General features: G+C 43.9%; 1 protein-coding gene across 2 annotated transcripts in view; it reads right to left on the bottom strand.

The window, feature by feature from the left end:
- RYR2 (ryanodine receptor 2) overlaps positions 1-12,420 on the bottom strand; it is a 550,937-nt gene that overhangs the window by 209,103 nt on the left and 329,414 nt on the right. For both annotated transcript variants that reach the window (XM_090263510.1, XM_090263509.1), the window contains 2 exons: positions 10,104-10,187; positions 1,219-1,378 (listed from right to left, as the gene is read on the bottom strand). In XM_090263510.1, coding sequence (XP_090119636.1) covers positions 1,219-1,378; positions 10,104-10,187 — 244 coding nt within the window. The remainder of the gene's footprint in view (positions 1-1,218; positions 1,379-10,103; positions 10,188-12,420) is intronic.

The following is a 12,420-nucleotide window of genomic DNA, read 5'->3' as shown; positions in this document are numbered from 1 at the left end:
GGAAAACATCCTATCATATTATGAGGAAAAGCAAGGTTTTAGCCCTCCAAATGACAGAAGTCAGTGGCTTAAGAAGAATTAGAAATACATTTTCAAAGCATCATTGAGACTTCATCCCAAACCACAGTCTAAGTGTATAAGTAACAACCCATTTTATTCTGAAAAATCCTAGCCAAGGAGGCCTGCCACAACCTGGCCAGAGGTCCTGTCGCAGCACGGAAGTGAGGAATGCTGGCTCCAGAACCGCACCTGCGGGATCCCCACCTGGGCCCACACCTGGGGGCTCTGTCGCACCAGGTGAACTGCTCTCCCAGGCTCCCTGTAGCCCTGTGTGCCCATCCTCCATGGGACCGTAGGAGTTATAGCAGAAAACACCTGTGAGCTCCAGGCATGGGCATGGCCCCCGCTACTGAGAGTGGGTGGCTGTATAGCATTTGTTAGGTGCCAGGTACTGTCGGGACTTAAATAATTGACTGAAAAGGAAAACAGAGGCCCAGCAAAGGTCACATGGTCAAGGCTAACTCTGTTCTTAAGCTCCACCACCCACCTCCATGTGCACCCACGCTGGCTATAGCTACCCTGCCAGTGTCCCCACTCATACAGATCCATGGCTGTGAAACGCAGAAGCCTCTGAAATGCAGTTTTTCGGAGTTTAATGAACACTCACTTGGGGGCAAAACAAGCCCTGAGTTGAGGCAAGGCCGCTGGCAGTCCTTTTTGCCACTCTTGGCGCTGTCCTGCCTGCAGTGCCGCCCAGGGGAACACCGGGCCGGCTGTCTGCTGCCCTGCCACAGAAGAGGCGGGACACCTCACAAGACCGCTCCGAAGGCCGGGAAATGCCTGGATTCTGAAAGTCACCTGGCCCCAGGGGCTGTGACTAAGGACTCATGGACCTCTTCTACTACTACTTTCTCTCACTCTCTCATATTTCAAGTTTTTCCTAAACTACAGTCTCAGAGAGAGAGATGCCCCAAAGCCACATTATAAATCCCCATTCTGATAATATTCCCTGCGCACCTCACTTAACAGGCAGAGCTGTGCTCATCGGGCAAGCCTCGGGCCCAGCACCAGACAGGTGCATTAGTGTATCTGTGCACTAATGGAAGTGTGTAATATGAGTTTTTATACCATCATTATTTCATCTTTCCTGTTACAAATCATGCTACTTACCCCTCAGTAAAACCCAGCCCGTGACTACAGCGCCAAGGCCCCACGTACCTGCTGGATGCCGTAGGTCCAGCCCTGCCGGATCCGATCCCGGGCCCACACGTTATGAGCGTTTTCGGCCAACTTGTCCACCATCGCTTCCTGAGACGGGGTGAGCTTGATGAAGCTCAGGTCCATCGGGGCCGGCTTGTACCCACTCGTCAGCTGGTAACTACAGACAAAGCAAAACACATATGTAGTTGGCCTTTCCGAAGGAGTCAAGGCTTAAAACCCCTGTAATAGCCTTTGCGTGGTCCCATCTACTTCCAAGTGTTCCGTAAACCACAGTGGAAACCCCGGGAAACACAGCAGTCAGCAGGCCTGGATTCCTCCGGCTTAAGCCAAACACTCATTAGGAGGGAAGACCATGCCTTCTTTATGGTTTTGCTTTCTCACCAATAAAACAGAAATAAGACAACTCACATGCCTCTCAAAGCTGAGAAGGAATTATCATTGTTTGTGTTCCTAATAACCAAAGCTTTTGTGTAGTATAAATCAAACTATTGGCTATCAATCCGAACATTTGCTGGATTTCTCAATCAAAGTTCTCAAGTTCCAACCTGTTACATTAATGCGATGCTTATTTACTAAAGCCGTGTATCCTTTCAGTACCAGCTGCTCATTATTCTATGGGAAAATTCTAATGCATTTAGAAGCTATTCCTCTACTGTCATTCCCAGGTACATAATGGAGGAAGCCCTCAGTAAGAGAGACTAGGAAATCCAGAACTACCCAAAACATCGGGAAGGCCTGGGATTTTTAGGAACTCTTGCCAGAGACTATTTCCACTCTCTGAGCTAGAGAGGGAAGGCACTAAACAAGGGTAAGTTGTAATCTTTTGGAAGAAACACAAAATTGAACATGTCAAATTTCAATGCATAATGCTTGGGCAACAGCCCTACCCTGCCCTCGGCAGGCTCCCAGCTACCCGCTTCGAGTTAACCACCGAGGCAGCACACAGCCAATTCCAGCCACTTCTCTCTCCTCCTCTGCCAGCTGCCGGCCCTGCACTCACTACCCTGCCGCTCCCGCTCTGTTCTGACCCATTCTTCTCGCGGCCACTGTACTTGCACCTGTGCGTGGACACGGCCGCTTTCAGGCAATGGCGTTTGGAAGAATTAGCTCTATTTACCAAGTTACGGTAAAGGTATACGCCTGTCCACCTCAAAGACTGTCCTTTGGCACAAGAAGAAAATTCACCAAGAGGAGCGCCCAGCACGTGGCAGGCTTTCAATGCAAGTATGTGGGACGAATCCGTGTATAACAGCAATGAATAATGTTTAAGGTTGAATAAAGCTGACTTTACCTTAATCCCTCCTGTTTCATTATAGGGCTCCTCATACTTTGTAAATCATTTATAGACAAAAGTTTAAGAAATATTTTGTTTTAAGTAGGTTAGATTGCTCTGGCATTTATAACACTTATGGCTATTTACTGCCTGTCATTCCATTTGCATTCACAAGCCAGATTTCTAGACAGGAATTTTAGTTCTGTTTTACATCAGAACTCTGCATGTTTAAGAAACAAAAATATTTTTCTTTTCTTTCAATGAAGAAGCCACAAGGGGTTTTTAACCACTCCTACAAACCATCGCATTTCACAGAATTCCGATGTTTAAACAAACACACCTGGGGACTGCAAGCACAGCCCATTTGCAAGTTCTCACTGGGAGAAGACTTTCCCAAGGAAGAGTCTGGGTGCATTTCCAGTGGGGGCCGGGGATCCAGCCGACACAGTCCCCTCTCCCAGGTTCCTGTGACACAGCTGGCAGCAGTGCAGGGGACAGCGGCCAAGCTCCACTCGCCCTCCTCTGCCTTCCCTGCTCGCCCTCCTCCTGGCCCGCCCCACCTTCACCTGCACACGGTTCTCTCTCTTCTCTCACTTCCCAGCAGCCCAGAGCCCTCTTGGCTGTCACAGAGGAGACACGTAGGGGCTTTCAAACTAGTGCACAAATAACTGATGAGCAGCTCTGCGGCCCGAATGAGGAGCACGCATTCTAGGTGGAAGCCCCTCCCCTCACAGCCAGTCCTCGGGGCCCACTTTCCAGCAGCCTCCCACATGGAGTCGGGGTGGGAGTAGGGGGTGTTTCCCAAAAGTGGAGGGCGGGAAGGAGGGCCTTCCATGTCAAACATTGCAGGTAAGCTCTGGGAATGTGCAAAGCTGCAGAGTATTGGCACAGCATGTCGTCTCTTTATCTGTTAAATGTCCCTCTCTGTGTGGATTGTCTGCTGGAGTTGCTTTAAGCTGTGATCACCATGAAAGCCAACGGACATGCATGTGCACCTGCTGATGTGAAACAGCACAATGACCAGCTGGCTTTCATTTTCAGATGTAGAATACAATTTATTTCACTTGCTTTTCTTCATGACTCTGAGCAAGGAAGGATTTGAAACTTAAAGTAGTTCTTTTAAATGGCTAATAATTCATCCAAATTAAAGTTACTAACTCCCATTTCACCTGCTAATATGAACTATTATCTTCTTGTTGTTAAAAAATACAAAGAACAATGCTTTTTAATAAAATGTGATTGACATGAACCTTGGAAGCTAAATGGTTTTAAGTTTCAGATTGATTTTCAGAAATTAAAAAAAGAGGAAAGATTGCTATAATAATTCTTGAGAAACAGAATTTCATACCCCAAATAACAGGGAAAGGTCATACCATTAGTAATTACATAAATACAAAATATGTATAGCACGTACTAAAGACACCTATGGATTCCATTCCACCTCCTCAAGCTTCCTGGCAAAATTATACCAGAATCAGTCAACAGATCCCTTCTCCCATCTATCGATCTGTTCAGCAGGCACACTTTTCACTTCCCCTCCTTTAAATGTAAAGTCTCTGTGGTGTCAATCATACTGCAAACTTAGTTTGTGAGAAATTTACATGGGACTAAACAAATATATTCAATATTCACTTTCCAAAGTACCCAAATTCTTTTGTAGTTATTAGCTCTTAGTTTTAATTTGACATAGCATATAATGCAATAGAATAATTTTTAAAACATAAATAAATATATTACATAAACTGCCTGGGCTTCAGTTTCCTTATACAAAACTTATTTTTTAAATACCTCTTTGTCTGAAATAAAAAAAACGAACATTGGCAAACTGGCAGCTTCACCTCCATAAAATCACCAAAGATGTACACACAACGCAGACAGCACACGGCCCCCGAGGAGCGCTCCTGTCCAGCACTGGTTCAGCTCTGCCCTGAACCTTTGAAGAAAGTGCTCAGTATAACATCACTACAGGGCCAATTCACCTGAGGACAAAAACTGTGACAGGAGACGGAAGCCACTCAACCAGCAAGCGTTCCTTTTCTCCAGCCTGCCCCTCCCCCTCAGGCTTCCTCCTTCAGTGTGAACCCCGTGAAATGAAGCTGGGAGTCATCTGTGGGAGTGAGGTTCAGTAAACACAGGAGGCCGTGTCCAGGGTCAGCACGTGTTAGCTGTACATTTCAAAACCCAATCGGGCCTGCAAGCACCTGGGAACGAATGGGGATCCGCCTCCAAGGCCTGCACAGCAGGGACACTGAGAACGACTTGCACTGGAAGCATGGATACTGGGCTGACGTTTTCGCAGAAGGGATATAGAGAACATTCAAAAGCCTTTCTCCAGAAAACAAATCTGAAGAATTAATTTCAATGCAGAAATCAGAAGGGAGGCTTCCATTTTGCTTTGTTTTTAAATACCCTAACCATGATGATGGTTCCCGTGCCGGCCCCCATCCCCCGCCCCCGCCATCCCTTGTCACGCCAAGGCCGTGCCCCTCCCACAGCCCCTCCGAGACAGCATCAGGAGGTTCCACTGCCCCAAACAGGGTCATTCCAAGAGACAGATCAAAAGAAAAAAGAAAAAAAAATGCCATTCTTGGATTTTGTGTCAATGTCTGCTAATGAGTCATGCTCTTCATTTCCTCTGATCGGGCTCGATTTTGTGTTTTAGCCCAACGGTCCTTGGAGCCAGACTGCAGTGTAGTTGTAGAAATGTAACCCTACATAAAGACATAAAGACAGTGTATAAACGTGTTTTCTTTTCCCTTCATCATAGTGCCTCACCATTAAAGAAAAAAAAAAAACCCGACTGTATTTGTGACAGCGTTTTCACTTCGGTAAATATTTACATACCTGAATCTTGTATGTGTGTTTATGTCTACATACACAGTCCGCACATTCGGCATCATCGAAGCATTCATTTCAGGAAGTCATTTTAAATGTAACATCCATCTGTGCATCGCGGATGTCATTCTTAGCCTTTTATCTGTCCCGCTGTGCCTGAGAGGTCCCTCACCCCTCCACTACCCACCCCCACAAGTGGCCTCACAGCACTGGGGTGAGAGGGTGGGTGGGGGGAGCTCGGTGCAATTTTCAAAGCCCCTCGGATGATTCTAATACGCTTTTCACAACTGAGCACGACCGCTTATTTCTCATTGGTATACACAGGCACCGGTGTCTGACCCACTACGTTCTGTGTTGATTTACTAAAAGATAAATGATAAAGACAGACACTGTCTAATGTGAACCCATCCTTTCATTACTGGAAAATTCAGTGTGGTCATAATATACTTTCTCAGAAAAGTTGTTTGGGGCGTGTGTGTGTTAAGTGTATGTGCAGATGTTAAACTATGAGGTCAATCCCTTTAACAGCACTCTATTAACATTTTCTTTCTTCTTGGGTCAGTTTTGTTATTATTCTACACAATTGTCCATATCATTTAACTTTAGAAGATTTTGGCATAAATTTACTGCATTTTGCTACCTCTCCTGAGAATATTCCCAAAATTGTTAGAAGAAATATTTTCAGAGATTTTTCTTTTTCCTGCTTATTCCATGCTTTCTCAAGTATTGCTTTATATATGCAATCCACATGTTTTTACGTAGTCTATTTTCCATTTTTGTGTTTTTTAATTTTCATGATGAGACATTTGATCCATCAGCTATTTAGAACTATGTTTAAAATTTCTAAATATGTCATGGCTTTATATGATTTTTTGGTTGTTGCTCTTACTCCTTGTGATTTAGTGAATATGAACTTTATGATATCAATGTCTTCATGTTCTAGAAAATGTTAAATTTTATAAATGTTCCATGTGTGCCATGTTCTACATATGTCTAGCTTTCCATTTCTAGTGCTTTAAATTTTATTAATCTTTATTAATATGTATTTGTCTGTTACACATATCAGTTTCTGAGAGTTGTGTTATGAACTATAACTATAATTGTACAATTTTTAATTTATTTTTTAATCTACTAACATTTTGCTTTTTTGATTTATGAAATTTTTTGGTATATATATAAGTAGTTATAGCTTAATGCTTTTTATCTCTATGCAGTCACCTTCTTCTCTTAATTTTGCTTTAAGAACTATTTCGTCTTTTGAAAAAGTTTTTCTTTCTGAGTAATGTTACTTGGTACATCATGTTATTATTATTCCAACTTTTCTATGTTCTGAATTTCTGGAAATGCCTGCTATAGCTGGGTTTTATTTTTGTGAGGTGTGTGTAACATGAGTTATCTTTTTCTAATCTAATCAGACAACCTCTGTATCTTACCTGGATAATTTAATCCATTTACATTTGTTGTGATTAATGATATACTTAGATTTACATATGTCAGGATATTTTTATTTTACAACATAACTATTCCTGATACATACAAAAGAATATTCCTTAAAGCATTATAAAATGAACTTCATTCATCCATCACCCTGTTACGAATCAGAAACCTACAGGCACCACTGTTTCTGGTCGTGTGCTCCTCCCATCTCACACCCCTGTGCACTATGTTTTTATCCATTCTTGACATTATTTTTTCGGTTCATCTATGTTGTCATTTATAATGATAATTCATTCATTTTATTATTATGTCCAAGTTAATTCATCTTCCTACTGAATAAGATCCCTCTCACTCCCTTTGACCTCTCCCTTATTTTTATATTATCACAATAATATTGCTAGGAGTAATAGCCCTGGCTGGTATGGCTCAGTGGATTGAGCACCAGCCTGTGAACCATAGGGTTGCCGGTTCAATTCCCAGTCAGGGCATATGCCTGGGTTGTGGGCCAGGTCCCCAGTTGGGGGCGTGTGAGAAGCAACCAAGCAACATATCTCTTGAACATCAATGTTTCTCTCTCTCTCTTTCTACCTCCCTTCCCCTCTCTAAAAATAAATAAATAAAACCTTTAAAATATATATTGCCAGGAGTAATAGGTTTGGTGTTTGCTGGCATGGACTTCCTCCAGGGCACATCTCTAGAAGAGAAACTGCTGGGTAACAAAATGTACAAATATTTAATTCCACACAATGAGGTCAAATTGCTTTTAAAGTGGTTGTAAAATCACGCCACACTTTTAGGCTTGTGGGGATCTGCACCTATATCAATATTTTTAAATATAAAATTTAATACAAAAATTTCATGGCAAATTTAGATATAGTATAGACTGTATACTATATCTATGAGCAGTTTTCATTTAAAAGCCTTACCTTTTTCATTCCCCCGCTTATTCTCAAATAATGAACAATTCTGAGAGTAATGCAAAGAAAAAACATCAGTAAAAAAAATAATGAAGGGACCTTAATTCCCCAATGAGGCTAACTTATTGCAAACCCTGCGCCCTATCTATTATCTATCTATTATGTGTCTATCTATCTTAGATTTAGAGGTCAGAATTGAGATGGCTGTCACAGGGACATATAATAAACGATTTCACCAGAAAAAAAGAAACCAGACTTTTTCTGACAAAGGGTCATTCTGTTTGAGATAATTGTTTTGACAGTAAGAAACTGGTTTTGTGGCAAATAAATCCCATAAATTGAATATGGTAAATTCTGACTCAAATTTTTTTTTTTTAATAAGTTACTTTTAGAGCAGTTTTAGGTTCACAGTAAAGTTGAGAGGAAGTTGCAGAGATATCTTATGCCCCCCCTGTCCCCACAGACACACAACCCTCCTCATTATCTAACGTGGGGAAAAGAAGGGATTGGTCAGGAGGTGGGCCCTCCCCGGTTGGGTGGAAGTTTGGGAAGTTAACTGGTCATTCTGAGAAAGCTCCTGGTCTGACCCACACCCTAAGCCAACAGAAGCCCAGGGGAAGCAAAGATCTCGCTCTTTCCCACCTAGCAAATGAGCCGGCCAGTGCATCTGTAGGACCTTGTGGCGCTAGAAGCTGCATGGCCAATGGCGGTATCAGCTCCCCACGCAGCTTCCAGGAGGGAGCCTGAAGCCAGACAGCAGCTGGGAACAGGCTACGCTACCTCGATAACCGCTTAGGAGCTGCCTTGGGCTCCAAAAGAGGGTACTTTAAAGATGGGGCAGGAGTTCTGGGCACTGCCTTTGGTTTTGGTCCTGCAGGGGATGCCTGGGTTTTGTCTCCGTTTTGTAAGGAGATGAACTTTGAGACGGGGAGTCCCCATTCTCCCAGATTGTCCAGCATTCAGATAAAAAACTTTTTTTTCCGTTCTCACCAGCCTCTGCCTCTAGAGTTTGCCTTTGGGTGACAGCAGGCAGCCAAACCCCACTTGGGGTCTGTAACAGAGCAAGCACAATTCTATTCTTTTATGTTTTGGGTGGGTGACTGGAGGCTGGTGTCAGTGACAGAGATTATCAGGTGGCTGCTTTGTTTTTATCTCCATGATATCATTTAACACATTTCCAGACCTGCTATTACCATGCATGGACCTCAGACAAGTAAGTTTCAATACTTACATTGAAATAAAGAAAAAACAGTAACAGGAAAGAACTTTTGTGTGTTACGTGCTGACTCCTGTAGCCCCTACACTTCTGCCTGAAGCAGGTACTCTGAGGGCCTGTGAGTGGAGGGGAGCAGACAGGGAACAGGCTCACAGCCAGCGGTGGCCCTCCGTGCACAGCAGGCAAAGGCAATACCACGGCATTCCCGGCCTCAGTCCTCTCACCCTAAAATGGGGACAGTGTCACTGTGGGCAGAAAGGGGCCATGTGCGAAAACTGCCAGCCCAGGGGAGGCCTGCCTCGCGGCCTTACAAACTTGGAGACCAAAGTAACCACACAGCATGGACCGAAGTTAAAACTCTCTCCCTAAAAGCAGTTCTTGGCGGGTAGTCATGTCTTAGGCGGGCACTTTTCCCCAACAAAGGTCAATCTTTACATTCACTGAGCCTGTCTACTGTCTTTTTGCATCTAGGATAACATGCCTTTGGAAGGTCAAGGTAACTTTCCTTTTCCCAGACCCCTCCAGGCACAACTGCCACCAGAGCACAGACCACAGGTCCCCTCATTGTTATCATGTTAACTGTCACTGTCCTGTACCCACCTGCGTGGAAGAACTATGTGTCTGTCCCTCTTACTTTTATCCAACCCCAGAGGTTTCCCCACCTTGCTTTGTCCTGTCTCCCTAATCTATCACCAGTAATTTCCTGTAACCCCCTTATGCGTTCTCCTTTGATAGTAATGTATGAAATAAGGTGCAAAATTGCCATTTTTAGGAGCATTTCCCAATCCATTGAGATGTTGCTTCAGAGTAATTGTCATCAGTTTGACTCAAATAAACTCATACAAATTCTCTACAGGTTTAAATGTTTCTTACGTTGACAATACCAACAGTATAGCTGTTCCTAAAATATATTTTCTTTGTAAAACCACATAAAGTTATAAATATTTTTGGTAAAAAGTGGGAAAACTTGCCGAGTCAACTGGAAGTAAGAGCATCTGCATGAGCTTCATTTCCCAGCTGTCAGTATGACACAGACCCATGAAACCACAGACATGACGTTGCCCCAAGTGCAGCTCAGCAAGTTTAAATCGGAATCCGAAGATGCCGCTGAGCGTAAGCAATGCACCCAGGTCTCCATCACAAGTTACCTGGGTGCGCCAGGGCAGTGCACGGACTACTGAATGTTGTTACACGTTCAACTTACTTCTTGGGTAGCTTCATCTTCTTCACCTTTTCCTCAGCATGTTCATCTGATACACCCACGTGACATCCTAATGCCAACAAAGTCCTGGAAAACAAACCAGAGATGAGCAACCCAAGTCCATCCCCATGTCCCACATAACCCAACGCAACGCCAGATGGAAATAAGCAAGAACCGTCCACCCGAAAGCACAGCACAAGTCTCCTGTGTGGTTTTTTTTGGTAAAGAACCTCTTATTTGTTCATAAATTATTTACTTTTGAGTAATGAGTGGGACATTGGAACTTTAAATGGCACCAAAACAAATTACTGAAAAGTCCCCCTACCGTCCCTTCCCTCTAGCCTCTTTGTTCCCCTAAAAGCACTGACAGCTACCAGTTCTTCTATGTCCTGCTGAAGGGTGTGTATACACCAAGGGAGATGTGTGTGCATGTGTGTGCAAGTGTGTGGTCCCAGTTTCTTTCTCCTTTTACCCAATGGGTATGTACAAGAGACAGTTCTCTGCAATCTTCTGTCTTGACTTAACAATAGAACTTTGAACTACTGTCCTTTCATATAGAGCTGGTTTATTTTTCAGCAGCTTTGAGGTGTTCCATTAGCTGGGTGTGCTGTCATGTTTTTGCCCAGTTCTCTGCGGTCAGTCTTGTTATTACAAACAATGCTGCCGGGAGCGGCCTCGGACATTTAACACGGGCACCGTGTCCTTCATCTGCAGGGTTCCTGGGCCACACGGCACGTGCACTTTAAAGTCTGACCAGTGTTAGCAAATGCTGCTAGAGATGGAAATGGTTCACATTCCCACCAGCAATGGATGGCATTGCCTTTTCCCACACCCCTCCCAAAACAGTTATTTTTAGGTTTCGGGGGAGCTGGCAGACATAGAGAAGGCCAGCAGCCAAATGCTGAACAAGATGGTTACTGAGTACGCGACACAGTGGGCTGGGGCCTTGGGGTCAGATGCCAGCAGCTAGGGTCAGGGTGGGGTGAGTTTTGAGGAGATCTGGGGCTTGGAATGCAGAAACAGCACAGGAGAAGCTAAGCTGCCTCCTTCGGTGGCCAGCAGGTTGGCGGCTGGCCCAGCTGCAACCTCCTGATTGTCACCTGGGTCTAGGGCACCTGGGGGCAGGGGAGGAAGGTGAGCTGCCTCATGGTGGGCTTCTGCTTGGAATGGTGGGCTTCAAAATGGCACGCTTCTTCCTCATAGTTATCAAACTGCTTGACCTTTTGTCAATAAATAGGTCAAAAAAGTACCTCATCATAGTTTTAATTTGCATTCGAGCACCTTTTTCATATGCTTAAGCGATACCTGTACTTTCTTTTTCCTGCAAAAGTACGTTTTGTTCACTTTTCTATTGGATTTAATTTTCACTGCCACATCTTAGGTGCCCTTCAGATGGCTGAGACATGAGTTGCAAGTATTTTTCTCTAGTCTGTTGCTTGTGTTTTTACAGTTTCGGGTGGAGAGCAATGGTGGCCTAGGCTAGGGAGGTACAACATGACAACTCCTTCCCCTTGTCAAAACGGAAACCAAAACAGGATAAAGCGTTGTTTCATATGTAACATATGCATGTGTTAGGACAAGTAAGGAATTGGAACAAATCCAGTTCTATAGATCATCGAGGACGAACAGGAACATACGAAGTGCTACAGTCTTTCCAAAAATAGTTTCTGAATTTTCTTATATTCATATTTAAAATTATTTCCTGCCTTTAATTCATGCCACCTCACTCAGCTGCGGTGGCAGAGGCCACCTTCATGAGCAAAGATGACACACATGCCCCACAGTAGCTTGTCTCAAACTGTTCCCCAGACAGACGGTCCCGGGTGCTTCCTGAACAGCAGACGCTGAGGTTAAATAAGTCTGGGAAATAAATGGATTCCATCCCGTGTGAGAGAGTCACAGTTCCAGAAACTGCAGCAGCAAAAACAAAACCTTACTTAAGTATCTCTTAAATCTACGAGAATAGTGCTTCTCAGACTATCTGTAACAAAGCACCATTTAAAAAAAAATTTCCAGTCCACTGTGGTCTGATTCTCTGATAAAATACAATAAAATTGGTAGAGAAAATGAATCTTTCAAAATGAATAGGCCTTCAGTTTGAAATGTAACCCACATTTGACTAGTTATTAGGTCCAACAGACATGATAGAGTTGCTCCCTTAAACTGGTATAACAGCTTCTCAACACTGTTTTTAACGTCTTCAGTCAGCCGTCTCAGATGGGGCACAACGTGTGAGGGACCAGGTCACGCTCTGGTGGCACTTTATCAGGTCGCCAGACCCTCAGGTTCCATAATGCCCATAAACATTTGTGGAACACTC

This window comes from Furipterus horrens, unplaced genomic scaffold, assembly GCF_987537825.1.
Source record: "Furipterus horrens unplaced genomic scaffold, mFurHor1.1.pri manual_scaffold_15, whole genome shotgun sequence".
In the NCBI taxonomy this organism is placed as follows: domain Eukaryota; kingdom Metazoa; phylum Chordata; class Mammalia; order Chiroptera; family Furipteridae; genus Furipterus; species Furipterus horrens.
This window is presented reverse-complemented; position numbering and strand designations above follow the sequence as displayed.